This window comes from Oncorhynchus clarkii, chromosome 19, assembly GCF_045791955.1.
Source record: "Oncorhynchus clarkii lewisi isolate Uvic-CL-2024 chromosome 19, UVic_Ocla_1.0, whole genome shotgun sequence".
NCBI lineage: Eukaryota > Metazoa > Chordata > Actinopteri > Salmoniformes > Salmonidae > Oncorhynchus > Oncorhynchus clarkii.
Genome location: NC_092165.1, coordinates 21683063 through 21710662, shown reverse-complemented (window position 1 = coordinate 21710662; position 27600 = coordinate 21683063). Strand labels below are relative to the sequence as shown.

The following is a 27600-nucleotide window of genomic DNA, read 5'->3' as shown; positions in this document are numbered from 1 at the left end:
TAATGTACAAGTGTCAGCTTTTTTCCACATTATCAATTGCTCATGTCATGTTGATCAAAATATAGTAGATGGTTCTCTGTTGAATAGTCTTACCCCTCAAAACATCTAGAAATTAGTTCCTTCCATAAGCCTTCCAATTTGAGATTACAGCTTTCACTGCTGTGTTTTTAGATAATGTATTAAATACTTTTAGGAGTTAAGTGCTGAAAATACAACTATTGTTGTGACTCTAAAGGTAGCCAAAAGGTGACTTTAAAAAAAAAATTTAGCATAGTTTTTGTCTATGTGAAAGTGTGCGATGCATCACTGCATTTTTCCCCACATAGGACTGCAAGATTACCTCAAACCGGTGGCAGAGGACGCCTTTTCACACCTCAACAGGAGGAGGCTATTTGCACCATAGTCCTAGAAAACAATGCCATGAGACTCAGGGAAATACAAAGGACCATTATAGAAGACAACGATGTCTTTGAAAACATCCATACGGTTAGCATCTCAACCATCGACAGGGTGCTGCATAGAAACCAGATGAGTATGAAACAGCTGTACTGTGTTCCATTCCAAAGGAATGAGGACAGAGTTAAGGAGCTACGGTACCAGTATGTACAGGTAAAACATATATTTATGTAACTACTTTACAGCAACATTTGCTAGTGATACATAGCACAGTAAGCATAAACTGCACACATTTCCATTGCTGTGGAAGGAACATGCAATATATGTACATTTTATGTCACTCTTCCTTACCAAAACAAATTCAACTGTGTTCTGGGATATAGCGTATAATGGAGTTGGAATCAAGTGAACCCTCTCACAACTTTGTATACGTGGATGAGGCTGGCTTCAACCTGACCAAATGCAGAAGGCGGGGTCGGAATATCATCGGTCACAGAGCTACTGTGGATTTGCCAGGCCAACGGGGAGGAAATATCACCATGTGTGCTGCTATTTCGGAGCATGGTGTCCTAACCCATATCCCCCTTATAGGGCCATACAACACCCAGCATCTACTCAACTTTTTAGAGACTCTCTACAGGGCTCTCATCCCTGATGATGAGAGGGGTCTGTTTAGAGAGGATTTGCCAAAGTATGTGGTCATTTGTGATAATGTGAGTTTACATCGATCAAACATCATAAGGCAATGGTTTGTGACCCACCCGAGGATGCTCATAGAATTTCTCCCACCTTATTCATAATTCCTTAACCCAATTGAGGAGTTCTTTTCAGCATGGAGGTGGAAGGTGTACGATCGTCAGCCACACACACAGATGACCCTGCTGGCTGCAATGGATGCAGCATGTGAGGACATCACAGTAGACGCCTGCAGAGGATGGATAAGGCATTCCAAAAAATTCTTTCCACATTGCATTGGAAGGGAAAATATCCGGTGTGATGTGGATGAGAATATGTGGGCCGACAGACAGGAACATCTGGATGTGTAGAGACAGCACAACAGTGCTGCGGGCAGAGTTGTGCTTTAGGGGTGGTTTCCTGTGTTTCTTTCTAATTTAGTTTGTTTTCCTTTTTGCCCCTTGGGTTGTCCAGTCTCTTTCAATCAATAACCCACATACAGTAATATGTAAATAGTACTGTTGAAATTGATATATGCCATAGAAGTGCAGCCTTGTGCATTTTCAATACAGTAACTGTCATCCAAACTGTAGCCTAAGTTTACATCAGGTAATACTGTCAAAGTACACAGTTACATTGACTACATGCCTAAACATTTTGACGACCTTGTTCGTGAACAATGACTCAATGACTTATCATTCTGATGACACTGACATGATCATTGGCATGAATATTTACTTTTGAGAGATGTACTAAGGATTTTTAGTGACTGACTAGCTTTAGAAACATATCTATTGTATATTGCAGTTTGTACAAATTGTTCTGAGAAATGCACTTATTATTTTGCACATGTTAGGGATGATGTGAAAAATGCACCAAAGCGACTGAGAAACTGTAACCTCATTGAGCATTCTGCGCTGTGTTATTGCAGTCATCTTTGCAGGACGGCCACTCCTTGGGAGTAGCAACAGTGCTGAAATTTCTCCATTTATAGACAAATTGTCTTACCGTGGACTGACTTTTAGAGATACTTTTGTAACCCTTTCCAGCTTCATGCAAGGAAACAATTCTTAATCTTAGGTCTTCTGAGATCTCTTCTGGTTGAGGCATGGTTCACATCAGGCAATGCTTCTTGTGAATAGCAAACTCACATTTTGTGAGTGTTTTTAATGGGGCAAGGGCAGCTCTAACCAAAATCTCCAATCTCGTCTCATTGATTCGACTCCAGGTTAGTTGACTCCTGACTCCAATTAGCTTTTGGAGAAGTCATTAGCCTAGGGGTTCACATACTTTTCCCAACCTACACTTTGAATGTTTAAATTATGTATTCAATATAGACAAGAAAAATACAATCATTTGTGTGTTATTAGTTTAAGAACACTGTGTTTGTCTATTGTTGTGACTTTTCATCTGATCTTCATCTATGTCAAATTTATGCAGAAATCCAAAGGGTTCACATACATTTTTTTGTCATTGTACGTGAAAATAATGTAGGAATCTGGATCCAGTCATCCTTGCGCCCATGACTTTCCTTTAGCAGGTACTTTACTTTGCCAGATGTACAGTAATAGCTCTCTAATATGCCTTGGCCAAAAGCATAGCTTACCCCAAAATGGAGTACCATAACATTTGTCTGGTTTTCTTACTGACTTCAAAGATTTTCAACAATCCAAAAGCATCACTTGTAGATGTTCTCTAGTATAGGCTATTGTAAATGTATTTTCATTGCTAAATGTCTAACTTTGAACGTGGCATTGCATTCCCTTCTTTAAAAATAATTTAAATAAAAGGACATACAGTATAATTATCTCATTAACTTTGGCTAGTATAGCTTATAAGCCATGAAATAAATGTCTTTAGATAAGTTACCAGCAGTTTCACCTTAATGTTTTAGTTAGATAAGATGCCCATTAGACCTTCAGGGCTAATCATCCTAAATTATGTAGGTAATGTTTAAACATTTTCTGATTGTTGCTCCCATCACAACATTTATTTGTAAGCAGTTAGAAACTTTTACAAACAACCCTCGTTATCTATAACTTCCTAAATGTTGCGTCCTGCCTTTGGTGAGCAAGACTATCAATAAATGAGTATAGACTAAGGAAGACTCCTGTCAATCAAACAGGCTACCAAAAGGCCAGAAATTGTTCCCGTCCCATTTCTGATAGCAGACATCATACTAAAGACACGTCAGAAAAACAAAACTAACTATTTACGGCCACAGCAACTGGCTTGAATAGCAAGCTAGTTTTGTATGGTGGCTGTGAACAAAATCTCTGATTATACTGATTAATCTACATGATCCATTATTTAATCTTTCCCTTTGTCTCCACTCCGTCTCACTGTTATTAACTCGATAATATTCTAGGATTTCACATAATCTTTTATCAAGTGTGATCCTGTGATCATCCATTGGACTAAAGTTACCAGACATTGATTAGTGATTGACATAGCCTTTGTGATGTATGACATTCATGGGCATATTGATATGTCACTTGTTTTATAATGAACACATTTTTGTCATGACAAAAATTAAATCTTCTAGCCTTACGATCGTCTCAGCGGGCTAAACTGGTTGTATTGAGGTCAAGTCCACATTTTGTGAATTTGTGATGTCATAGTCATAATTTGTGATGTCATTAGCTAATGATTGTAAAATTATGTTTTTATAGTTTTCTTTAGCTACCATAAAAAGACGCCTTTACCTCGTATTCCGGTTATGCAGTCTTTCCCAGGCATCTTGATGTTAAGAAAAAGGTATCTTTAACTGGTTGTAATCAGGTTGTATGACATAACTTTAATCACATTTCAACCAACATTTTTGACCACTGGGAGGAGACTGCATAACTTTAAAAAAAGAGTTTCAAAGTAGAAGTGAATACAATTGTACAATTGGATGTGTAATTCATTAATTAACCACTATCATGCAAGATTGATAAACTTACTGTGTTTTATGGGCACCATAAATATTTAAATTCCTTCAATAATGCACATTGCAATTCTGCATGTGGGGGGTAATTAACTTAACCCCTAATGTAGCTTTGATACTTGTTTCAGGACAATTTACAGAAAAGTAAAGTCCTTTCAAACCATTGCCTTTAATTGTCAATCATGCTAAAAAGCAGATCTTCAGCATTAAGGATGGAATCGAGCGTTTCATATAGAAATCTTAGCACCTGTACAAGAAAAACAAATTCCCAAAACACAATACTTACAGTATTGTGATACAAACAATATTGTGAATAAAAGAGGCAGGACTGCAATAACTCTTCACTATTCTCTTGCAAGGTAGCCATCGCTATTCCGCATGCTCTAATATTTTTGTGAGATTTTGCAATTTGCAAGACAATTTAGTAGCTGGTCAATTTCATAAAACAACACTTAAGGAGAAATACAGCAGACATAAGTTGTATAAATGCCTTGATGGCTCTGACAATGATAGTGATAAACATGTTTAGGGAGACAAGGTGTTTGTCTGTCCTATACCCCTGGGATATATAGTTACAATTTGCACCCGCTGCAACCATTTTATGGTCCATCTATGCACACTCTGGCAAACATGTAGTGAAAAGGCAAACACATCTGAAACAAACAGAAAAGTCAAGTCCTTTCAAACCAATTACAACACTCAGAGAGCCACTGATCAGCAAGGCAAACTCCTCACACACCACCAACAAGATCACAGAGTGTGTGTGTGCGTGTGTTCAAGAGAATAAATTCTTATGACCTGAGATTATGTGTTGGATAAAGAATTTTTTCAATATTTTTTTTATTTAGTCATAAATACCACAGAAAAGGCACATTAGTGCTCCAGGATGGAAACTTAATAATTCAACTAACAATGTAAAACAACCGTTTCCCTTACTAAATTGTCATTATTCATTTGAATGATTTCGTTTCAGTCACTTAAATATAAAAAAAGTTTTGAGTATACATTATTGTACTTATGAATAAATGATACTGTATGGATAGAACTACAATAGCCTATTTTGCTTTGCACTACACAAATTGGAACCTCTGACATTTTGCCTTTCCACCTCCTTATCTCTTCCTTCATTATTTTTAATACTGTGCATCAACATCAATATACAAATAAGATAACTCTCCTGATAAATTATTTATAATTCTTGATAGAAAACATTTCATTAGACATGGATTGGAAATAACACGTAAAAGTATAGATTTTCCAAAATGTGACTACATTTCTCTAATACCAACATTGAGGAATCTGGAAATCTGTCCCAAAAACAAAATTAAGTCGATATAATCCAAATCAAGATAATTCCTGATTGGCTCTCTTGCAATGGGAGACTAAATGAATCAAGGTCAGGATAGTTTCTTTATTTTGTGGTTGTCATTTTGTTTGTTTGTTTTTTGCAGTGAAGTTTTGAAGCTGTGGGAACAGTCTCTGGAAGCCATGCCTGTGTGGTTAACAGTCCCAGTAGTAGTTGGATTTTCTGGGGGTTGGGTGAGGGAGGGTGGACATGTGTGTCTGGATGGGTGAGGAGAAGGTGGGGGCACAACGTGACCCAACTTCTGCCTTCTCCACCCCCCCTATTACCCCCAATGGTCCGTCCCTACCATAACCTTAATAATCCACGTCCTCCATTTCAGGCCTTGATGTATGTCTGTCTGTATGTCAGGTCAGACGCTGGTGATGGATGCCAGGCAGGTTGAAGACTTCTGCAGTTTCTCAGGCTGTGCGGCATGGGGGGGTTCTGGGATGGTGCGAAAGCTGAAAGGCGGACCGATGCTGGTGGTGCCCATGTGGCCCGGACTCAATGCTGGATTCTGTCGTCTATTGCTCTCCATGATGCTCGACGTGTTGGAAGCCAGGCTTTCACGTGTCCTGTCACGACAGTGAGACGGAGACACATCCGTGGAGTAAAGAGAAGGAGAGGACAGAAAGAGAATTAGAGGATGGGGACAACAGAGACTTGCAATAAGTGGGAAGTAAACTAGCCACTGCCACCAACAGCTTTTCATTTTCTAACCAAAAATTTGATTGTGTAGCTTTATGACTTAGTTGAAAGTTACTTGGGGAGGATTTGGGCATGCAATTTAAACCATGCTAACTTGGGGACATTGTGTTTTGGTTAGAATAATATTAGCGGTTGGTGGCTAGTTTATATAAACCAAAGCTTGGATTGCAGTCTCTCCTTGCCCAAAGACTTCTTTCAAGGTAATGTGTACATTTGAAATTTGACTATCTCAAACCCTGGCCAGATCCAGCCCGTGACACATTTCTATCTGGCCTGGGCAAATGATTTGGGTTGTCAATTCATTTTGGCACAGCCAACATGCTGTGCACCAATGGCAGTGCATTGCCACACACTTTTCTTCCTTGACCCACACACACACCTCCTTCCAGACCCACAGACACACATACACCTACGAGCCAGCCAGTGTGCTGTATCATATCATCACTAAACATTTGAACCATTCCCAATTCTTCTCCTTAATGGCACTGATTGAATCTTCTACCGGCCCGAAAGTTTAAGCGTGTTGTTATTGCTGTACTACAGAAAGTGTCATATTGGTTGACAAAAAGTTACACACGTCAGTATAAATTAGGACACACGTGAGTATGATGAGTTAACAGTTTATGAAATTACAACCTGATACGAAATTGTGCTGCTTAAGTGTGTCCCGTTTATAGAATGCATCGGAGGGAAAGTGCACAGACACATACCACATCCTAGTCTACTAAAATGTTGCAGTCTGGCTTTGGTTTTTAAAGCTTGACGATGAATAACCAAAAAACTAAACCTGCAAAAAAACACCATACAAAGGGTAAAGTACCTAAGTAAAAAATACTATAAAGTACTACTTATGTAGTTTTTGGGGGTATCTGTACTTTACTATTTATATTTTTGTCTCCTTTTACTTCACCACATTCCTAAAGAAAATAATGTATTTTTCCCTTACACCCAAAAGTACTCGTTACATTTTGACAGGAAAATGGAACATCCCTGGTCATCCCTACTGTCTCTGATCTGGCAGACTCACTAAACACAAATGCTTCGTTTGTAAATTATGTCTGAGTGTTGGAGTGTGCACCTGGCTAAAAATAAAATAAAAAAAATATGCCGTCTGGTTTGCTTAATATCAGGAAGTTGAAATGATTTCTAATTAACTTTAACTTTTGATACTTGAGTACATTTTAGCAATTCCATGTACTTTTGATACTTAAGTATATTTAAAACCAAATACTTTTAGACATTTATTCAAGTAGTATTTTACTGGGTGACTTTCACCTCTACTTTAGATATTTTCTATTAAGGTATCTTTACTTTGACTCAAGTATGACAATTGAGTACATTTCCCACCACTGCCATACAGCAATGCTGCATTCAACCGAACTGGTGATCCATGCAGCAAGACAAATGTAAAACATGTTTAAAGTTTAAATACTACAACAACCGAACTACATTTTTGTTTGTTTTTAAATAGTTTTTGATAGGGTCGTAGCATATTATGCACATCTGCAAGCATAGCAGCAAAGGCTGGACAAATATTTTTTCTCTCTTTTGTTTCATTTCTGTTAAAATGCTATATACAGAATTCAATGTACTTTTTTTAATGGACATTATATAAAAGGGGCATATAGGTTATGTCTGGACTGTGAATTTGTGTTTTTTCAATATGGCCCTTGGAGGTGATTGAGTTTGACACCCCTGACATAATACATTCATTAGTGCCACATCCATAAGGAAGAGTTCCAAACAACAGGACAAAGCAGCAGAGACTACAGCCAAAGTGTAGAGGCTTCAATCAGGGTGTATATCTGGTCAAATTAAAATCAGTTTTTTGGGGATAAGCTACATTAACAGACACATTGAAGTTTTATGTTTCAATTTGGCATCATAATCAACAGGACTCAAAACACCATTTAGATTAACGCTCACATCTGCTTTATGTAAATGATTAAAGCTGTAATCCTCAATGGTGAAACTGCCATGTCCATTTCAGATATTACAACAACACAGTTTTCCCTCAGACGTCATTGCATGTGAGATAGAACAGCGAATATGTGCAGCAATTGTTTTTACCATGATGCTCACCTCCATTTGGATGCTCTTCTCCTCCATTTAGTCAACAAAACAAAAAAACAATAACAAATGTACCTGGGGCGACCAGCGGCACTGTAACATTGACATCTGCAACTACCACTAAATGTCACTACATACCAGTAAAAGCAAAGTTTTACAAGTGTAAAACATAAAATTCTGCTCAACACTGCTGGTTAGCATTAACCTCTAAAATATTCACACACCTTGACTTTGTCCACATTTTGTTGTGTTACAAAGTGGGATTAAAATGGATTTAATTATATATATTTTTGTGAAGGATCTATACCAAAATACTCTAATGTCAAAGTGGAAGAAAAATTCTAACATTTGTAAAAGATTAATGAAAAATAAAACACTAACAAACATGTTAGAATCACCTTTGGTAGCGATTACAGTTGTGAGTCTTTCTGGGTGTCTCGAAGAGCTTTGAATACCTGGATTATGCAACATTTGCCCATTATTATTTTCAAAAATCTTTAAACTCTGTCAAATTGATCATTGCAATTCAACAATTTTCAGGTCTTGCCATAGATTCTCAAGCAGATCTAAATCAAAACGAACTCAGCCACTCAGGAACATTCACTGGCTTCTTGGTAAGATACAGTGTAAATTTGGCCTTGTGTTTTAGGTTATTGTCCTGCTGAAAGGTGAATTAATCTCCCAGTGTCTGGTGGAAAGCAGACTGAGCCAGGTTTTCTTCTAGGATTTTGCCTGTGCTTAGCGCCATTCCGTTTCTTTTTTTATCCTGAAAAACTACCCAGTCCTTAACAATTACAAGCATACCCATAATATGATGCAGCCACCACTATGCTTGAAAATATGGAGAGTGGTACTCAGTAACTTGTTGTAATGGATTTCCCCCAAGCATAACACTTTGTATTCAGGACAATATTACTTTAGTGCCTAATTGCAAACAGCAGATGCATTTTGGAATATTTTTTATTTTGTACAGGTTTTCTATTCACTCTGTCAATTACCTTGGTATTGTAGAGTAACTACAATATTGTTGTTCCATCATCAGTTTCTCCTATCACAGCCTTTAAACTCTGTAACTGTTTTAAAGTCACCATTGGCCTCATGATGAAATCCCTGAGCAGTTTCCTTCCTCTCCAGCAACTGAGTTAGGAAGGTCACCTGTACATTTGTAGTGACTGGATGTATTGACACACCATCCAAAGTGTAATTAATAACTTCACTATGCTCAAAGGGATATTCAGTCTTATTTTTTTACCCATCTATCAGGTGCCCTTCTTTGCAAGGCATTGGAAGACCTCCCTGCTCTTTCTTGTTGAATCTGTGTTTCAGGGACCTTACAGATAATTGTAGATGAGGTAGTCATTCAAAAATCATGTTAACCACTATTAATGCACATAAGAGTCCATACAACTTATTTTGTGACTTGTTAAACTTCTTATGGCTGCAGGGGCACTATTGAGTAGCTTGGATGAAAGGTGCCCAGAGGTGCCCAGAGTAAACGGCCTGCTCCTCAGTCTCAGTTGCTAATATATGCATATTATTATTAGTATTGGATAGCAAACACTCTGAAGTTTCTGAAACTGTTTGAATGATGTCTGGGAGTATAACAGAAACCATATGGCAGGCAAGAACCTGAGAAGAAATCCAAACAGGATGTGAGAAATCGGAGGTTGGTATATTTTCAAACCATTCCCTATTGAAATCCCATTGCGATATGAATGAAGACTCATTCCTAGGGCTTCCACTAGATGTCAACGGTCTATAGAAATTTGAATGAGGCTTCTACTGTGTTGTGGGACTGAATAAGAGGGGAATGAATCAGACTACTGGCAGAGAGCCAATTCCAGGTCACGCGCATACCACATGATATCTTCCTGTGTTCCGTTCCTCCTCAAGACACAAAGGAATTCTCTGGTTGGAACTTTATTGAAGATTTATGATAAAAACATCCTAATGATTGATTCTGTACTTACTTTGAAATGTTTCTTCAACCTGTAATACAACTTTCTGAAGATTTTGTACCAAACGCGCAAACAAAAGTAGCTAATTGGACATAAATAACGGACATTATCGAACAAATCAAGCATTTATTACGGCCTGGTATTCCTGGGAGTGCATTCTGATGAATATCAAAGGTAAGGGAATATTTAGCATGTAATTTATGGTTTATGTTGACTCCAACATGGCGGCTAATTTGACTATTGTTCCGAGCGCCGTCTGATTGTTGCATGGTTTGCTTTTTCCGTAAAGTTTTTAAATCTGACACAGCGGTTACATTAAGGAGAGGTATATCTATAATTCCATGTGTATAACTTGTATTATCATCTACATTTATGATGAGTAATTCTGTTGAATCGATGTGGCTATGCAAAATCACTTGATGTTTTTGGAACTAGTGAATGTAACGCGCCTATGTACATTTTTTTTATATAAATATGAACTTTATCAAACAAAACATACATGTATTGTGTAACATGAAGTCCTATGAGTGTCATCTGATGAAGATCATCAAAGGTTAGTGATTAATTTTATCTCTATTTGTGCTTTTTGTGACTCCTCTCTTTGGCTGGAAAAATGGCTGTTTTTATTGTGGTTTGGTGGTGACCTAACATAATCGTGTGTGCTGCTTTCGCTGAAAAGCATATTTGAAATCGGACACTGTGGTGGGATTAACAACAAGACTACCTTTAAAACGGTATAAGATACATGTCTGTTTGAGGAATTTTAATTATGAGATTTCTGTTGTTTTGAATTTGGCGCCCTGCACTTTCACTGGCTTGCAGCCCAAAAGAGGTTTTAAGCTAATTTTTACTCCTGCATTTATTTAGACTTGCCATAACAAAGGGGTTGAATACTTATTGACTCAAGACATTTCAGCTTTCATTTTTTTAACCAATTTGTAAAAATGTAAAAACTATTCCACTTTGACATTATGGTGTATTGTGTGTAGGCCTGTGACAATTTTGGGGGGGGACATAGACTTCCAGTCATTGCGCTAATGCTAGTTAGCATTGGCTCATGAAACGACCTTCAACTTCTTTAAGATATTACCTGTTAGATACTGCTGCGCTGTCGGATCTAGAAGCATTTACCATTCCAGTGTTTAATTGCTATATTGTAATTACTTCGCCACCATGGCCTATTTATTTCCTTAACTTACCTCATTTGCACTCACTGTATATAGACTTTTTGTTTTATTTTGTTCTACTGTATTATTGACTGTATGTTTTGTTTATTCCATGTGTAACTCTGTTGTTGTATGTGTCGAATTGCTACGCTTTATCTTGGCCAGGTCGCAGTTGCAAATGAGAACTTGTTCTCAACTAGCCTACCTGGTTAAATAAAGGCGAAATAAAAAAATAAAAAAAAAATAAAAAATAAGCATTTCACTACACTCACAATAACATCTGCTAACCACGTGTACGTGACCAATACAATTTTATTTGAATTTGATTTGATACTGGATATACAAACATAAGGATGGTTTGAATTTGAGTTTATTTTTACAGGAACAGTGCACATTAATCAACGTTTCAGTAAAAGTGCCGGTTTTAGCCAGCCGGCTAATTTTCAACCGCAGTCCCTTGGGCAGGATACCCTGGTCGTGGTATCCACGAGTTCATCTGACTCCAGGGAAGTAGATCGTTGGCAAAATCTAGAAGTATCCCTTTAATACCATTCTAAAGACAGCTGCTCCAAGCAGGTGTGTGTGGTAACATAATGCATGGATAGGATGGCCAAGCCACTTGCATGCTATTACTGTGTATATTGCTTGGAATGGAAATGTCTGTTCTACTAATGCTAATACCCTTGGAAAGAGGACACATCACAAACATCAAAATAAAACCTTAGCGGAGCCACCTTATCCTTTTGGGAGGCAGCATTAAGTTTGCTAGAAAATAGCGGTACATTACCTGACTAACTAAGTAAGTGAAATGTTTTGCCTCGAAGATAGTTAGCTGTGTCAGCTTCCGGTTGAGCAATGTAGAAATAAGCTGTACAAGGTCTCTCCAGCAACTTCTGTAAATAATCCTACGTTTCGCCTAAATTCATACTTCTTATTTATTCCTTTACACTTGTGTGTATAAGGTAGTTATTGTGAAATTGTTAGATTACTTGTTAGATATTACTGCATGGTCGGAACTAGAAGCACAAGCATTTCGCTACACTCGCATTAACATCTGCTAACCATGTGTATGTGACCAATAAAATTTGATTTTATTTTATTTTATTTCTCATGACCTCAAAAGTCATTTTAATTACCAGGTAATAGAGCGTACCTAAGTTAGCATGCGCAAACCAGTCACACGCTTTGGAAAATCGACGGAAAAAACGTCACACTCGACCAAATCAACTTCAGATATGATCCCAACTTCATTGAAGGCTTCAATAGCCACTCCTGGCAATACGGCTAACCCGATAACACTGGAGATCCTTGCCAGAGAGCTGGCGAAATCACGTGAAAGTTTGGCAGCAGAACTCACCGAATTGCTGAATAACTCCCTGGTTGCTGCACTGACTCCAATTCAGGCAACTGTGGAAACCATCTGGGGTTCTGTGGCATCTCACACTACCACACTGGCCGAAGTTGAGGCCGGGACACAGCGACCAACTCACTATTCTGGAAACCAGGCTTGACGATCTGGCCGCCGCCAACAAGTCTCTGCAGCTACAAGTGGAAGATTTGATGTCATGTTCAAAATGCCAGAATATCCACGTGATTGGACTGCCAGAGGATTCTGAGACAGGATCTTCAACTCAGTTCATGGAGGAGCTGTTCAAGGAAATTTTGGGCGATGAGGCTTTTCCCAATGTCCCTGAAATCGATAGAGCCCACTGCAGCCTTGCACCGAAACCTCGCCCAGGCAGCCGACCGTGTCCCATCATAGTGCGGTTCCATCAATACAAAGGAGCCTGTCCTTTGGTGGGCAAGGGAACATAGTGACATCCCCTTCCAAGGCCACAAGATCACGTTTTATCAGGATTTCAGTTCTAGCCTGGTGAAGTAACGGGCCGCATTCAACGACATCAAGTCCATTCTGTACAAGAAGGGAATCCACTTTGGGGTGATTTATCCTGCCCGTCTTCGTGTCACCTTTAACGGCAAGGTCCATTTTTCGAAACTCCTGAAGAAGCTGAGTCCTTCTACCGACAGCACATACATTGAATTCCTGAATTGGGATGATTTCTCACCTGCCTGTATTATGTGGGTAACATTAGTTCTAGTGACCGTGTGGACACTAGGCTACATACATTACCGGTCAAAAGTTTTAGAACACCTACTCATTCAAGTGTTTTTCTTTATTTGCACTATTATCGACATTGTAGAATAATAGTGAAGACATCAAAACAATGAAATAACACATATGGAATCATGCAGTAACAAAAAAAGTGCTAAACGAATCAAAATATATTTTATATTTGAGATGCTTCAAATAGCCACCCTTTGCCTTGATAGCTTTGCACAATCTTGGCATTCTCTCAACCAGCTTAAACTGGAATGCTTTTCCTTCACTCTGCGGTCCAACTCATCTCAAACCATCTCAATTGGGTTGAGTTCGGGGGATTGTGGAGGACAGGTCATCTGATGCAGCACTCATCACTCTCCTTCTTGGTCAAATAGCCCTTACACAGCCTAGAGTTGTGTTGGGTCATATTGTTCTGTTGAAAAACAAATTATAGTCCCACAAAGCCCAAACCACGTGGAATGGCGTATCACTGCAGAATGCTGTGGTAGCCATGCTGGTTGTGTGCCTTGCATTCTAAATAAATCACTGACAGTGTCACCAGCAAAGCACCCCCACACCATCACACCTCCTCCATGCTCTACGGTGGGAAATACACATGCAGTGATCATCCCTTCACCCACACAGCGTCTCACAAAGACGACGGTTGGAACCAAAAATCTCAAATTTGGACTCCAGACCAAAGTTCCACCAGTCTAATGTCCATTGCTCGTGTTTCTTGGCCCAAGCAAGTTTATTTTCTTATTGGTGTCCTTTAGTAGTGGTTTCTGTGCAGCAATTAGACAATGAAGGCCTGATTCACACAGTCTCCTCTGAACAGTTGATGTTGAGATGTGTCTGTTACTTTAACTGTGAAGCATTTATTTGGACTGCAATTTCTGACACTGGTAACTCTAATGAACCTATCATCTGCAGCAGAGGTAACTCTGGGTCTTCCTTTCCTGTGGCAGTCCTCAAGAGAGCCAGTTTCATCATAGCGATTGATGGTTTTTGCGAATGCATTTGAAGAAACTTAAATTTTTAAAAAAATGTTACGTATTAACTGACCTTCATGTCCTAAAGTAATGGACTGTCATTTCTCTTTGCTTATTTGAGTTGGTCTTGTCATAATGGACTTGGTCTTTTACCTATCTTCTGTATGCCCTCCCTACCTTGTCACAACACAACTGATTGGCTCAAACGCATTATGAAGGAAAAAATTCCACAAATTAAGTTTTGAGAAGGCACAAATGTTAATTGAAATGCACTCCAGGTGACTGAAGCCTCATGAAGCTAGTATAGAGAATGCCAAGAGTGTGCGAAGCTGTCATCAAGGCAAAGGGTGACTATTTTGAAGAATCTCCAATATAAAATATATTTTGATTTGTTTAACACTTTTCTGGTTACTACATGATTCCATATGTGTTATTTCAAAGTTTTGATGTCTTCAGTATTATTCTACAATGAAAATTGTTAAAATAAAGAAAAACCCTTGAATGAGTAGGTGTTCTAAACATTTTGACTGGTAAGTATACATCTAGGGCCATCTATTGATCAGTTTCTTAGGGAAACAATCCGGCAGCGTAGCCTAGTGATTAGAGCGTTGGACTAGTAACCGAAAGGTTCCAAGATTGAATCCCCGAGCTGACAAGGTACAAATCTGTCGTTCTGCCCCTGAACAAGGCAGTTAACCCACTGTTCCTAGGCCGTCATTGGAAATAATAATTTTTTTCTTAACTGACTTGCCTAGTTAAATAAAGGTAAAATAAAAAATATGCTAAAGCTTGCTGGCTACAGTAAGTATGTTTGAAGCAGCACATAACTCGTTTGTGTTGTTGACAACTACATACTACGCTGTCTCACACTGCTCTTTAAACGTCCATTTGATCTTGTTCAGTTTCTTAATCAAAGGCAATCGCTTTTAAAAGCGCAGCATTTTGATTTCTTTCTTTTTACTAAAGCTTTGAACTTGCTGCACCACTAATGGCAATCTATAGCCTACATTGCAGTTTGGCAGCCTTTAGATCATTTTGGATACTAATGTTACTAGCTAGTTAGACACCGATCCTGTCCACCGTTATTTGAATTGTATTTTTTACTATTTTTTTTAATGGACATTCTGAACTACCGTGGCTTACGTTGGCCATAGTTGGTGATGTCGGTCACAGACAGTCCTCAGTTACATTCCCTTTTTCTTTGTCTCCACTACGACATTAGAGTCTAATAATATCACTCCTCTCTTCCAACTGTACTCTTGTTGTTTATTTGTTGCACTAGCTGAAGAGTTTAGACCCACGGTTTGTTTGCTTAATTGTACATATCCAAAATACTAGTTGTCCGTTTGTATACTTTTATTGAATTGTTTCCTCCTTTTAGGACATTTAACAATTTAACAATTCAGGGGCCGATCCTTTTCATAGCCTACTGGTTAATTTAAAATGTTTCTCATTACTCAGCCCTGTGGCGACACCTAGTGGACTACATTTTATTGCCATTGAAATGCCACCGATCGCATCTTCTTTCCTAGGTTGCTTTTGACCTCACAAAAGAGTAGGGTAATCAACGGATGCTGAGTAAAAGAGAATTCCTGCTACTCGTCTCGTTTTTTTTTCTTCTTTGAAGTGTATTGCCCTATCATTTTTATTTTTGTGTATGTTTGGAATGTTCGGGATGGTGAGAGGGCTTTATGTTGGCATTATCCAAAGATTCTTGTGCTCTGCTTTTTTAGAGGATTTGTATATTTCTTTTATGCTGCTCCTCTCTCAATCTCTCTTTTCCTCTTTCTTTTTCATTTGACTTCTCCTCTTATGAAGATTAATGTCTAGTTCAACAACAAGTCAGGGTGGTATCTTGGGGCTTCCAGTCAGACTGGTGACATGAAACATTTGCGGTTGTGGGGGGGAAATTAAGCGTGCCAGAGTATTTTCACATCTGAAGAGCCTGGATACTGATATTGCATTTCTTCAAGAAATGACCATACTTAATTGCGTAAAGCATGGGTTGGACAGGTTTTTCATTCACATGTTTAACGGCAAAGTCAGAGGAACAGCAATAGTGATTCACAAACGAGTACAGTTTTCACCCTCACAGATCATTTCAGATCCTTATACAATTGTTAGTGGCACCCTCTTCCAAACCCCTGTAGTACTTGTGAATGTTTCGCCCCTAACTGGGATGACACTAGATTTATGACGTCTCTTTTAGCCTCCCTTAACTTCTCTCCTAAGCCCCACCTGTAACAACCACCTATTTTTACCCTCCAAACCCCACCAGGCTTTTTTGGTTTTGTGGCATGAGAGCGGTTTGGTTCGTTTCAAAGATGTATTTTTAGACGGGACGTTTGACAGTTTTAATGATCTCATCGCTAAATCTAATCTGGCTCATTCTTTTTTTCTAAATCTCATAATCTTTTCCGCTATATTCAAGCCCGTAACTTTGTTCGCTCTCATTTTCCCACCTTTCCTCAAACTGCCTCCCAAGACGTTGCTAGAGGAGATTTTGTCCTTCCTGTGGAGTCGTTTAGGTCTGATTTATAGATTATATGACATTGTGCTTTCCTCTGAACACTCTCCAATAAACTAAATCAAGACTGGGGTAGTGAACTTGAACTTGACCTGGCAGATGACTGGTGGGAGGAGGACCTTCTTAGGGTTAACTCCACATCCTCATGTGCTCGGTTAAGTTTCATTCAGTTCAAAGTCTTGTACAGACTTCATTACAACAAAGAAAAACATAGTCAATTCCTCCCAGACACAAATGACACGTGATAGACGTTCATTCTCTCCGGCAGACCAAACTCATATGTTTTATTCGTGTTCTAAGCTGTCAGAGTATTGGTCATCCTGTTTTAGTACTCTCTCTAAAATTTGAGATACTGACCTGTAGCCTTGTCCTCTAATAACGTCTGACTTCAAGTGTAGCTAACATACACCGTAGCCAAATACATTTAAACTCAGTTTTTCACAATTCCTGACATTTAATCCCAGTAAAAATGCCCTGTCTTGGGTCAGTTAGGATCACCACTTTATTTTAAGAATGTGAAATGCCAGAAAAAAAGTACAGAAAATGATTTATTTAAACTTTTATTTATTTCATCACATTCCCAGTGGGTCAGAAGTTTACATATACTCAATTAGTATTTGGTAGCATTGCCTTTACATTGTTTAACTTGGGTCAAATGTTACGGGTAGCCTTCCATCAGCTTCCCAAAATAAGTTGGGTGAATTTTGGCCCATTCCTCCTGACAGAGCTGGTGTAACTGAGTCAGGTTTGTAGGCATCCTTGCTCGCACACGCTTTCTCAGTTCTGCCCACATATTATCTATAGGTTTGAGGTCAGGGCTTTGTGATGGCCACTCCAATACCTTTACTTTGTTGTCCTTAAGCCATTTGCCACAACTTTGGAAGTATGCTTGAGGTCATTGTCCATTTGGAAGACACATTTCCAACCAAGCTTTAACTTCCTGACTGATGTCTTGAGATGTTGCTTCAATATATCCACATAATTGTCCTTCCTCATCATACCATCTATTTTGTGAAGTGCACCAGTCCCTCCTGCAGCAAAGCACCCCCACAACATGATGCTGCCACCCCTGTGCTTCACAGTTGGGATGGTGTTCTTCGGCTTGCAAGCCTCCCGCTTTTTACTCCAAACATAAAAATGGTCATTACGGACAAACAGTTCTATTTTTGTTTCATCAGACCAGAGGATATTTCTCCAAAAAGTACGATCTTTGTCCCCATGTGCAGTTGCCAAACGTAGTCTGGCTTTTTTTATGGCAGTTTTGGAGCAGTCCTTGCTGAGAGGCCTTTCAGGTTATGTCGATATAGGACTCGTTTTACTGTGGATAAAGATACTTTTGTACCGGTTTCCTCCAGCATCTTCACAAGGTCCTTTGCTGCTGTCCTGGGATTGATTTGCACTTTTCGCACCAAAGTACATTCATCTCTAGGAGAGAGGACACGTCTCCTTCCTGAGCGGTATGACGGCTGCGTGGTCCCATGGTGTTTATACTTGCGTACTATTGTTCGTACAGATGAACATGGTACCTTCAGGCATTTGGAAATTGCTCCCAAGGATGAACCAGACTTGTGGAGGTCTACAATTTTTTTCTGAGGTCTTGGCTAATTTCTTTTGATTTACCCATGATGTCAAGCAAAGAGGCAATGAGTTTGAAGGTAGGCCTTGAAATACATCCACACATACACCCCCAATTGATTCAAATTATGTCAATTAGCCTAACAGCTTCTAAAGCCATGACATAATTTTCTGGAATTTTCTAAGCCTGTTTAAAGGCACAGTCTTGTTAACTTAAGTATGTTAACTTCTGACCCACTGGAATTGTGATGCAGTGAATTAATAATCTGTCTGTAAACAATAGTTGGAAAAATTACTTGTGTCATTCACAAAGTAGATGTCTTAACTGACTTGCCAAAACTATTTTGTGTTAATAAGACAAAAAAAAATAAAAAATAATGACTCCAACCTAAGTGTATGTAAACTTCCGACTTCAAATGTATATTTGGAGTTCCATCTCTGTTGCCTAGTCTCACTAAAAGTAAAGCGGACGTTGTAGCCTTTGCTTCCCTTATAGCCCGTCTGCAGATCTTGCTTTACTGGAAATCCTTCAAACCTCCCACTATATCATCTTGGTTGAAAGATCTAATGTCTTTTCTACACTTAGAAAAAATGTAATACACTTCGAGAGGCTCTACTGATAACTTTTACTTGAGATGGCAGCCTTTAATTTCCTTTTTTGTACAGTTGCCCTCTATTGATCAGGAGTAAGAATTTTGGCCAACAGGATACACATTGTGTACATGTATATGTGTACTTGTGTGCTTATGTATATTTATATATTATCTCTAATTGTAAATTAGTTAAAAAAAATGTTAATGTATTGTATTAAATACTGCATTATTGACTGTATGTTTGTTTATCCCATGTGTAACTCTGTGTTGTATGTGTCGAACTGCTTTGCTTTATCTTGGCCAGGTCGTAATTGTAAATGAGAACTTGTTCTCAAATTGCCTACCCGGTTAAATAAAGGTGAAATAAAAAAATTTAAAAAATGTATGCTGCTTTTGTTGTTAAAGGGAGGAAGGTGTTTCAAAAAGTAGAGATAAAAGGACGTATCTGTTCAATTTGTAATTTGTATTGCTTTATATGTCCAATAAAAATATATATATATAAAAAATAAAAATAAATGTTGTGTCAAAAACATATGTATTTATTTGGACAGTAAAGCTAAAACTTTTAATTTGGCTCTATCCTTCAGCATTTTGTATTTGAGATCAACAAGTGCCTTCCAATGCGTTTGTATAGTAAACTTTTGAGGAAATTGAATACACTATAAGTGAATTTGTCCAAAAACTCAGGACACCTTCAAATGGAGGGACTAGATACATAAAGTGCATTCGTTATCTATACGGTAAAACAGATATGTATGAAAATACCCTTGAATAAAAGGTGACATTTTGTACTGTCGCCTCATATAAAACATTTGATCTCAAATCCGTAGCGGAGTGTACAAAAATTACAAGTTGTCTCCAGCTGTTTACATTTGACAGACTGTGATGATATCCACTTTCTATGTGTATTCTTTGGTCATAACCCTCTGGTTGCTGTAGTGGACAAACTGGGTTCAGCTTACCTTGGGGAGTTGAATCCACTGTCTACAGTCACACTGCTGCTGTCCATGCTATCCAGACGTGCCGAGTGTGCTGACTTCTGGCTGCTACTGTTCTCTGTCTCCTTGGGGCTGAGCAGTGTGAGGTTAGTCTCAAACTTGCGCTGCAGATCACGCTCCTTCTCCCGCTCCAGAAGCCACTGCATGGTTCCGACTTCACCCTCCCCGTGCCCTTTGACCTCTGTCGCCACTAACTCCTCCCGTGAGGCCTCCTCCACCACCACCTCCTCCTCCTCCTCGTCATCGTCCGACACATTGTAGTAGTCAAAGGCGGCCTCGGAGGCTGACGGGACCGCTGGCTCGGAGCCCTGGAGGCCCAGGGCGGAAGCGGGGGAAGCTGCTGAATTCGAAGGCTGCTGGGCCTCTAGATTGTCAAGAACATCGGCTGATTTGATGTGTGGGGTCTTTCGCAGGGTGCCCGACTTGGTGTAGGTGCCCTCCACGTAGCCTGCAGTCAACGCGTTGTGTGGAGGCTTGAACAAAGTGTCCTTGCTGAAGATCTCCTTCCTCTTGTCTGCCCCACCACCACCGCCTCCCCCTCCAGGGTCTACATTGTGTTGGTGTTGTATCAAACGTCCATTAGGCATGGGCTCTGGGGTCTGGCTTGGTGTTGGCCGTTTTGAGCCGTTTTGTCCCTTTGCCAAAGAGTCCTCTTTGTATTCCATTGTGAGGGGAGAGGTAAGGTGAGGGGTGTGGCGATCAGCCGGAGTGCCCTTCCGGATTCCCTCAGACGAGGTTAACGTGTCGTGGTCTGCTTTTGACAGAGGTGAAGGGGCGGTAAGGATTGTTTCGTTCGACGTATTGCACTGGAAGTAGTCGTCCGCCGAGGGCTTGGGCGAGAGTCCCTTCAGATCACTGTAGGCCGGCAAGCTGTCTCTGCTCTTGTTCCTTTCCAGTGGGCTTCGGATCCTAGACTCGTCCAAGCTCCCCTTTCCTAAGCTCCCCTTCCCCAAATCAGGCACATACATTTCAGAGTTGAACTTGGCAGCCGAGAACGTGATCCTTGAGTAGTGGGACGACTTCTGGGAGGCCCGCAAAGTCCCATCATCTGTGTAGTAATGACTCCGCTCGTCGGGACTCCGCTCATAGTCCTCTGACATCCCCAAAGAGGTGCTCATTCCGCCCAGAGGGCTCAAAGCGTTATCCATGGAGCGGGACCTCTCCTTAGCCTGATCGGGCATCTCGTCGCGCGACTTCCTTCCTTCTTGAGTTTGACTGTGGCTTCGGTGCACTCTCCCGCTGGATGTCCCACGCGAGGGCTCGGGGAAAGGCATCTCTGTCCTCCTTTTCGCCAACTCTCCGGACACGTCCCACTCTGGGGTGACGGGGAAGTGGGACTCTGTGATGTTGGGGTTACTGTGGACTATGTAAGTCCCGCCGCTTCGTTTGCGCTCCAATGTGTACATGGCCTCACGAGGGGAGCGCACCAGCGAGTGGCTGAAGAAGCGGCTGTAATCCCTGTCCACCATGGCCATGTCCAGGTTGGAACTCTCGGACGGGCCACCCCGGGAGACGCGAGCCTTGCTGTGTGAACGGGACTTGCCGTGCGGCACCCGACGGTGACCACGACTCCTCCGGCCGCGTGCACTGTGCTCAGCCGAGCTGCCTGCTTTTCTCCTCTGGGCACGCTCCTCCTCCAGCCTCTTCATCACGGCCGTGTGGCGTGCCACATTCTCCACCGTCAGGTCTGGGTTGATCCGCCGGATGATCTCCATCTCCACAGTGCGGGGGATGGTGATGGCAGGCGCGTCCTCATCGCGGAGGGGCCATTCCTCTGGGGGGAACTGGGCCGAGAACGTGGCCAGCTGCCTCAGCTTGTCTTTCTTGAAGCTCAGCCTGAACAGTTTCAGCCCAAATTTCTTTGATTGCTTCTCGGCACTGCTGCCACCACCACTGCCCTCCTTTTTTTTGGTCAGCGTGTCAGTCTTGTAGGGGAAGGGGGCATTGCTCTTGCTCTTGTCCATCAGAGGCTCTTGCAACTGTGACGTCTGAACGGGAGCCGGAGGCGGCTCAGGGTAGGAGGGGGGCTCTCCCCGAGGCTCCTTGGGAGACTTCCTCTGGTAAGCCGGGGCATGAGGAATGGGTGTATCATCGCGGTACGTGTTGTAGGAGTCACCGTGGTTCTTCTGGTTGGGCCTCTCCCTCGTGCAGCCCGGGGTGGAGGGCGTGATGGTGCCCGACTGTGGGGAGGTACACTGCTGCTGCTGTTGTTGTTGCTGCCGGTCGTCCAGGTGGTACCACTTGCTGTTGGATCGGATGAGGTTGGGGGTGATAAAGTAGGCCTGGGGAGTGACAATGAAGTAGCCCTCAGGTGTTGGGTAGATTTTCCTCTCTCGCACCAGCATGTTTAGGGTGTGTCGCAGAATTTCCGAGCTCGGTGTCGGAACACCTGAGGGAAACACAGGGGGAAAGAACAGTTTTACAGTCACATCAGCAGTTAAAAACCAAAGTTCTATGACTTACATTTCAAGAGTGAAGTGTTTTTAGGTGGGACTTGCAAAGCAAAAGTCTCAACTTTAAATCTTCGTCATACTTTTTACCATTATTATTTAGGTCGCTTCTCCCCTTACCACAACCACACAAAATAGCTAGAAAATAATTTCAAACTTTAAAATGTGTAGATTGGTCAGGAATAGTGTGCTTACCTACAATTTATTGATATATTTTATACTTTTTAAGTTATACATTTTTATTGTTCTTATTTTTGTCCTCCAACCACTTTCATGGCAATTCCTCATAATTCTAAATGCAACTATTGACACAAATCCTCTATTTTGACCACTTGGCCAATAACTTAGACAAAAAGTTAGAGCATATGAAATCTTCCTTTACTTCTCTGCTTTTCAAATCTGAATGATGAACAAAAATATTCTGATAAAAAGTTACCGCTGTTTTAGTAACCGCATCAACAGCTTTTGTAACTTTTTATAAATAACTGAAATGTTGACCACTTTCCAAAAAAGCTATTCAAATTGGAAAGTGGATAAGGAATAGCTTCTACCAATCAATAGATAGAGCTGTAACCCATCAACCTCTCTCTTTATGGATGCAGTAAGTTATGTCAGAAGCTAGCAGATTCATTGCTTACCAACAACAGCTGCACATTTCAATAGCAATACATCACGTTTTAAAGTTCACTTTCCTTGCTTTGTCTGACAACACTATCATGAATCTAGCAAATATGTTTGTGGTTCAGAGTGCAGTATTTATTTAGTTTCAAAGCACACATCTTTGTTAGAATGTTCCTCATACTGGCTGTAGCCAAGGCAACTGTTGCCTAGCAAACGGATAACAATTGCCACCATTCACTCTAGATTTTTCACCCATCACTTCTCATTGCACTTCTTTCAGTTTTCAAAGACAGCAAAAGTAGTTTAGACACTGAACACAACCACACAACTACTGACCACAACTATTGACCACACAACTACTGACCACAGCCACACAACTATCGACCCCAACACCACAACTACAGACCATAACTACTGACTCAACTACTGAACACACCTGCTGACCACAACCACACAACTACTGACCACAACCACACAACTAATGACCAAAACTACTGACCACAATCACTGTCCACAATCACACAACTACTGACTGCAACCAACTACTGACCACACAACTACTTACCGCAACTACTGAGCACAACTACTGAGCATAACTCCCGACCACCACTACTACCTACAACTACTGACCACAACACACCTACAGACTAACTCTTGACCACAACCACACAACTCCCGACCACAAATACTGACCACACAACTACTGACCAATCACTAAACTACTGACCACAAAACTACTGACTACAACTACTCACCACAACTATTGACTACAGCCACACAATTACTGACTACACAACTACTGAACACAACTCCTGACCACATACTGACCATGACCACATAACTACTGACCACAGCTACTGCCCACATCTAATAACTAAAACTCCTGACCACAACTGACCACAATCACTTAACTACTGACCACAACTGCTGACCACACAACTACTGACCAATCACTAAACTACTGACCACAAAACTACTGACTACAACTACTCACCACAACTATTGACTACAGCCACACAATTACTGACTACACAACTACTGAACATAACTCCTGACCACATACTGACCATGACCACATAACTACTGACCACAGCTACTGCCCACATCTAATAACTAAAACTCCTGACCACAACTGACCACAATCACTTAACTACTGACCACAACTGCTGACCACACAACTACTGAACCACAACCACACAATTACTGACTACACAACTACTAACCATAACTACTGACCCTAACTACTGACCACAACCACACAACTACTGACCACAACAACTATTTACAAAAACTACTGCCCAAAACGTAATGACCACAACTACTGACCTAAACTACTACCCACAACCACACAAATAATGCCCACAGCTACTGACCACAAAAAACACAACTACAGACCATAACTACTGACAACAACTACTGAACACAACTCCTTACCACGACCACATAACTACTGACCTAAACTAGTGACCACAACCACTAAATTACTGACCACACAACCAAATAACTACTGACCACAACCACAAATGCTGACTACAACTACAGACAAACCACAAAACTACTGACTACAACTACTGACCACAACCAAACAACTACTGAATACACAGCTACTTATCAAACCACTGACCACAACTATTGACCACAACTGCTGTCCACAACCACACAAAACTACTGACCACAACCACACAACTACTGAATACACAGCTACATTTGAAGTCGGAAGTTTACATACACCTTAGCCAAATACATTTAAACTGAGTGTTTCATTCGTTCTTGACATTTAATCCCAGTAACAATTCCCTGTCTTGGGTCAGTTAGACCACCACTTTATTTTAAGAATGTGAACTGTCAGAATAATAGTAGAGAGAATGATTTATTTCTGCTTTTATTTTTTTAATCACATTCCCAGTGGGTCAGAAGTTTACATACACTCAATTCGTATTTGGTAGAATTGCCTTTAAATTGTTTTAACTTGGGTCAAACGTCACAGGTAGCTTTCCACAAGCTTCCAACAATAAGTTGGGTGAATTTTGGCCCATTCCTCCTGACAGAGCTGGTGTAACTGAGTCAGGTTTGTAGGCCTCCTTGCTCGCACATGCCTTTTCAGGTCTGCCCATAAATGTTCTATTGGATTGAGGTCAGGGCTTTGTGATGGCCACTCCAATACCTTGACTTTGTTGTCCTTAAGCCATTTTGCCACAACTTTGGAAGTATGCTTGGGGTCATTGTCCATTTGGACCAAGCTTTGACTTCCTGACTGATGTCTTGAGATGTTGCTTCAATATATCCACATAATTGTCCTTCCTCATCATGCCATCTATTTTGTGAAGTGCACCAGCACCCCCACAACATGATGCTGCCACCCCCTGTGCTTCATGGTTGGGATGGTGTTCTTCGGCTTGCAAGCCTCTCCCTTTTCACTCCAAACATAACAATGGTCATTATGGCCAAACAGTTCTATTTTTGTTTCATCAGACCAGAGGACATTTCTCCAAAAAGAACGATCTTTGTCCCCGTGTGCAGTTGCAAACCGTAGTCTGGATTATTTATGGCGGTTTTGGAGCAGTGGCTTCTTCCTTGCTGAGCAGCCTGAGGGGCCTGAGGTAATGTCGACATAGGACTAGTTTTACTGTGGATATAGATCATTTTGTACCTTTTTCCTCCAGCATCTTTACAAGGTCCTTTGCTGATGTTCTGTGATTGATTTGCACTTTTCGCACCAAAGTACATTCATCTCTAGGAGTCAGAACGTGTCTCCTTCCTGAGCAGTATGACGGCTGTGTGGTCCCATGGTGTTTATACTTGCGTATTATTGTTCGTACAGATGAACGTGGTACCTTCAGGCGTTTGGAAATTGCTCCCAAGGATGAACCAGACTTGTGGAGGTCTACAATTTTTTTCTGAGTTCCTGGCTGATTTGATTTTCCCATGATGTCAAGCAAAGAGGTACTGAGTTTGAAGGTAGGCCTTGAAATACATCAACAGGTACACCTCCAATTGATTCAAATTATGTCAATTAGCCTATCAGAAGCTTCTAAAGCCATGACATCATTTTCTGGAATTTTCCAAGCTGTTTAAAGGCACAGTCAACTTAGTGTATGTAATTTTCTGACCCACTGGAATTGTGATACAGTGAATTATAAGTGAAATAATCTGTCTGTAAACAACTGTTGGAAAAATTACTTGTGTCATACACAAAGTAGATGTCCTAACCAACTTGCCAAAACTATAGTTTGTTAACAAGAAATTTGTGGAGTGGTTGAAAAACAAGTTTTAATGACTCCAAGTGTAAACTTCTGACTTCAACTGTACTTACCAAACGACTGACCACAGCCAATGAACTACACAGCTACCGACTACAACCACACAACTACTGATCACAAAACTACTGAACCGCACAAGTAATGACCACAAAAGCACAAATGCTGACCACAACCACACAAGTACTGACCATGTCTATACTGTAGGGTCTGAAGAACCTGCAACACAACTACAGAACTACTGACCACAACTACCGATCTGGTCTGCACTAGCTCTGGCCCCAGCTCTGGTCCTGGGCATAGCTAGCTAGCTCTGGTTCGCACTAGCTCTGGTCTCCACTATAAATTATTACTACTTAAATGAGAATACATTAGCATATAATACCCAACAACAATAATTGTAACTCTTGAATAGTTCAAGCTAGAGACACCAACCCAATGTTCAGGCTGTCCTATCCTACAAACCAATCAAATCATTCAATCAATCTTTTCATCTATCTACTTTTTCAACCATAACCAGTCACTCAGGGGGCTCCCGAGTGGTGCAGCGGTGTAGGGCACGGCATCTCAGTGCTAGAGGTATCACTACAGACCCTGGTTCGATTCCAGGCTGTATCACAACCAGCCGTGATTGGAGTCCCATTGGGCGGCGCACAATTGGCCAAGCATTGTCCGGGTTAGGATTTGGCCGGGGTAAATTGTAAATAAGAATTTCTTTCTAAACTGTCTTGACTAGTTAAATAAATAATAAAAACCACTGTAGACACAACCACCATCTTTCACATGTTCAGGCTATCCTAATTTCACATTCTTTAAAAAGTTGTATCAACTATAACTTTATACATTTGCATACATTTCTATAAAATAAATCACCACCAGTAACTCTTGAACAGTTCAAGCGAGATACACCAAACCAACGTCCATATGTTCAAGCTATCCTATCTTTTCATCTACTTACTTTTTCCAACTATAATCAGTCACCATCATTACTACTGCAGACACTACCACGACTATAACATATTTCGAAACCACACATACTTCAAAAGAAGCTGGCACCACACACACACACACCACATTTTCTTCAGGAAATGTACTTTTAGCCAAAAGCTAGCTATCAGTAGGTCTACATACACAGTTCGGAAAGTATTCAGACCCATTGACTTTCCCCACATTTTGTTACTTTACAGCCTTATTCTAAAATTGATTAAATATTTTTAATCATTAATCAACACACAATAT

At 40.5% G+C, this 27600-nt stretch overlaps 1 protein-coding gene across 2 annotated transcripts in view; it reads right to left on the bottom strand.

Annotated features, from left to right (window-relative positions):
- Nucleotides 1–4809: 4809 nt before the first annotated feature.
- LOC139374924 (storkhead-box protein 2-like) overlaps nucleotides 4810–27600 on the bottom strand; it is a 64473-nt gene continuing 41682 nt past the window's right edge. For both annotated transcript variants that reach the window (XM_071116162.1, XM_071116163.1), the window contains exons 3-4: nucleotides 19998–22422; nucleotides 4810–5920 (exon numbers count right to left, since the gene is read on the bottom strand). In XM_071116162.1, the coding sequence (XP_070972263.1) occupies nucleotides 5716–5920; nucleotides 19998–22422 (2630 nt within the window). In that variant the 3' untranslated portion in view covers nucleotides 4810–5715. The remainder of the gene's footprint in view (nucleotides 5921–19997; nucleotides 22423–27600) is intronic.